General features: G+C 43.8%; 1 protein-coding gene across 1 annotated transcript in view; it reads right to left on the bottom strand.

The window, feature by feature from the left end:
* Nucleotides 1-1,023: 1,023 nt before the first annotated feature.
* The window catches only part of LOC119302585, a 5,284-nt gene continuing 2,731 nt past the window's right edge, over nucleotides 1,024-3,576 (bottom strand). The window contains exons 3-5 of the mRNA XM_037579620.1: nucleotides 2,226-2,307; nucleotides 1,555-1,627; nucleotides 1,024-1,461 (exon numbers count right to left, since the gene is read on the bottom strand). Coding sequence (XP_037435517.1) covers nucleotides 1,335-1,461; nucleotides 1,555-1,627; nucleotides 2,226-2,307 — 282 coding nt within the window. The 3' untranslated portion in view covers nucleotides 1,024-1,334. The remainder of the gene's footprint in view (nucleotides 1,462-1,554; nucleotides 1,628-2,225; nucleotides 2,308-3,576) is intronic.

Genomic DNA, 3,576 nt, shown 5'->3' with positions numbered 1-3,576 from the left:
TAGAAAGGATGTGGAACATGCTTTTGGTGTGCTTCAATCCCGATGAGGTATCGTTCGAAACCCTACACTGATATGGGATGAAGGGAAGCTTTGGGAGGTGATGACTGCTTGTGTGATCATGCACAATATGATCATCGAGGACGCGCGTGATAACAGCATCTTCGACCAAGGATTTGATTTTCAAGGTGAAAATGTTGAGCCCCTGCACCAAGAACCGGCCATGTTTGAACAGTTTATCCAATTCCATCGTGAAATGTGTGATTGGCACACTCATTTGGAGCTTCAAAATGACTTGATTGAACACATGCAGAATCACATTGGCAACCAATAGATTGTATTGTTTCATCATGTTTATTCAAGACAATTTCAATTTGGTTGTAAAATTATTTTATTCGAGACAGTTTTAATTGGGCTGTAAAACTATTTTTATTTAAGACAATTAATATTTGAACGTGTAAACTTGTTTTAAACATTGAAATATGAATATATGGACATATTGGCCGTGGCGGACAGGATGCGGCTAAAGCATGCATCCGCGTCTTGGACGCACGGCCACCGGATCTCCGAAAAGGCGCGGACACGACCTCATTGCCCTACCCAAACGAATCGAATTCAGGCAAAACAGACGTCCGTTTGGATCGTGCTTTGAAGTTGGCCTTAATATAGCGATGCGAGTGTGTAGCAGCTTGTACACAAGTACACTTTCAGTGCAGATGCAGGCAAGCCTTGACCTTGATTGCACGATACGTGCCACGGACAGCACAAGATTTCTCTCGCCTTGGCTGCTGTAGAGGACCCCCATTGGCTCGTTTTCACTGTGCTGCTGCTGCTGCAGCAGAGGACCAGGCGCACCCCAGGAAACAGTAACGTAACGTCGTCAGGTCAAACTTTGAATGCGTTCAACGAGGGCAGACAAGAATACAGTGCCACGCAGAAATGTACTTAATACAGAAACGTTTTGTAAAGAAAAACGGCAAGTAGGTTGTGTTTGCAGAAAAGATAATATTCCCGCAAAAGTAATATGGATCGGAGGGAGTATGTAGGGTGCTTGATAGATGAACAGTAGTAGCATGAATTCCTCCTTCTCAGAAGGACCTTCTGAGTTGAAACAAACACCTTGGACATATTATTATTCAGCAACCACCCAACGGAGCAGAAACACCCTATCCCGTTTCTCATGTACATAACCAGGCCCCAGTTGTTTCCATATAAATAGCAAAAATCAAACAAGTATACAGCAAAAGGAATTCATTCAGTACCACGCCCCAGGAAAGCGTCCGGTGCATGCCAGTTTCCCAGCTCGGAAATGGACGACCTCCTTGAGTGGCAGCCGGCTACTGCTTGGGTGGTGGCCGTCGGTCAGGGGAAAATATGTCCTCGACGTTTTGCTTGATGTAGGTGCCCGTTTTGTTGAGGTTCTTGGCGACCCCTGAGGCCACCAGCCCGGCGCTCCTCCTGAACCTGCACCACCACAAACAGCCACTCTCTCACAAAGTCAGAGGAGACCATCATTGCGTGAAGATAGGGTAGGGGAGGGCTGGAACGGTAACTTTCCTCGCCATGAATTCCTGTCTCGCCAGCTGTGGTCGCTGTCCTTGCTCCTGAGGCTGGGTGGCAGCAGCAGCAGCTGTGACAAGAGACATAACATCATCAACAGTTTTCAAGTCCACTCTGCGCAAAAGGTGGCACACTGGTGGACTCTGAGGAATACTAGTCAAGAAAACCGATACTCCGACTAGCAAAAGACTAATCATCATGGCAAAACATTGGGTGCAACAAATAAACCTAATTTGGACACAGTTCAGTTGTCTCAGAACTAACAAAAGGGACAACCACTATCCTGTTCACCATAGTCAGAATGGTACTGTGTCTTTCTTTCAGGAGGCACGGCCAAGTTTGCCACTCGGTCCATGACTAGCATAAATGAAAAATCAGGCGTGTGCTTGATTCTGACCAAAACATGTTACAGGAATTGATACATGGAGATATCCAGAGTTTAACTGCAGGAATGGGCAACTGCCACCAGCACAACATAAATTGATTCTGACCAGCGCACAGACTTGGTACTTTTACAGTTAACCAGAGACTAGGTTATCAACTAGTAAACGTTAACTGCAAACTCATAATCCATCAGTATTACATGGATTCCGGTTTTATAGTGTTCCACTGAACAGTGACATAGTACGAAGTAGTTGCAACATCAAAGTAGAAGAAGCTTTACATACCTTCCTTCGGCTTCGGATTACGTGCTGAAGCATGCTCTACGGCTTGTGATTTCCTCTCTACCATTCTGCTGTCGACCAGTAGCTGCAGGAACATTTCTCACTTTCCTTTGGCAATAAGCAAATCCAAAAGGGTACAGTACATAAATGAATAATTGCATGGTGTGCATCTTAAATATCACATGCATCATTGCCGATAAATGTTCCGTCCATGGCATTCACTCGAACACTTCACTGATCCAGAATCAGTCAATAAAATCCAACCATCAAGCAAAGGTGGCACTACTCGCCGTAATTACTGTTAATATGTGGTCCTTTTCATGTCTGGTTGGTCCTGAGATACGGATCAGACTGATTTGGTTAGTGTGGATGCTTACATTATGTTATTCTCTTTCCATAGGTTAGAGGTTATTCCTTAGGAGTAAAGTTAGGCCGTCACTACAATATGGGCTAAACTGTATCCTCTTTACTGACGGAAAAATCCTGTTGTGGTCTTGCCCTTCCTCCACCAGTTGGTGCCGTTCTAGTTCAAGTCAATGTCAGGCCACCCTTAGATGGATGTTTACCCCACTGTGAACTAGGTTCACAACATTTTGGTTAATGCTGCAAACCAATATCACCTACGAAAATTGTACAAGTATCTTTTGTGTGTGTAATGGAACTGATGAATTATTCAGTGCATGACAGTTGACAGCACAATCAAATTTAAGGTCTGGTGCAAGATAGGAATCTCCTTGTCTGATGATGATGTTGACATGGAAGAATTGAACGGTTAAAAGAAAAATAATCCAAAGCTACTTCAGTATCTGCAAACACAGCATGCTAGAACATAAGTTATGTGCAATTGTGCATCCCTGAACCTAACAGGTCATGCTATGAGGTGAACATATTTCTGTGACTATGTATTCAGCCGGAACAATCACATTAAAATCAGGATGGACTCCACTCTGATACCCTTAACCGACTAGGCAGTGACATCTACTCCCTCAGTTTCTAAATATAAGACCTTTTGGAGATTTCGTTAAGAACTATATACGGATGTATATAGACGCATTTTAGAGTGTAGATTCACTCAATTTGCTCCATATGTAGTCTATATTGGAATCTCTAAAAGGGCTTATATTTAGAAACGGAGGGAGTACATCAGACCTCTGGATAGTCTGCCATCTACATCAGAACCTCTCAATAGTCTAATGGTCTGGTCTACGCAGAACTAACCCACAGAGTTCCACTGTCTGCTACGATTATGCACTCTATTCATAATTCACAAGTAGCGGTTAGTTCTGACGAGCAAAGGGCCTAGTCAAGTAGAACCAGGTTGCGCTGCTTGAATATGTGTTAGAAAGGTCAATCC

The sequence above is a fragment of the Triticum dicoccoides genome, chromosome 5A (assembly GCF_002162155.2).
Source record: "Triticum dicoccoides isolate Atlit2015 ecotype Zavitan chromosome 5A, WEW_v2.0, whole genome shotgun sequence".
Taxonomy (NCBI): domain Eukaryota; kingdom Viridiplantae; phylum Streptophyta; class Magnoliopsida; order Poales; family Poaceae; genus Triticum; species Triticum dicoccoides.
This window is presented reverse-complemented; position numbering and strand designations above follow the sequence as displayed.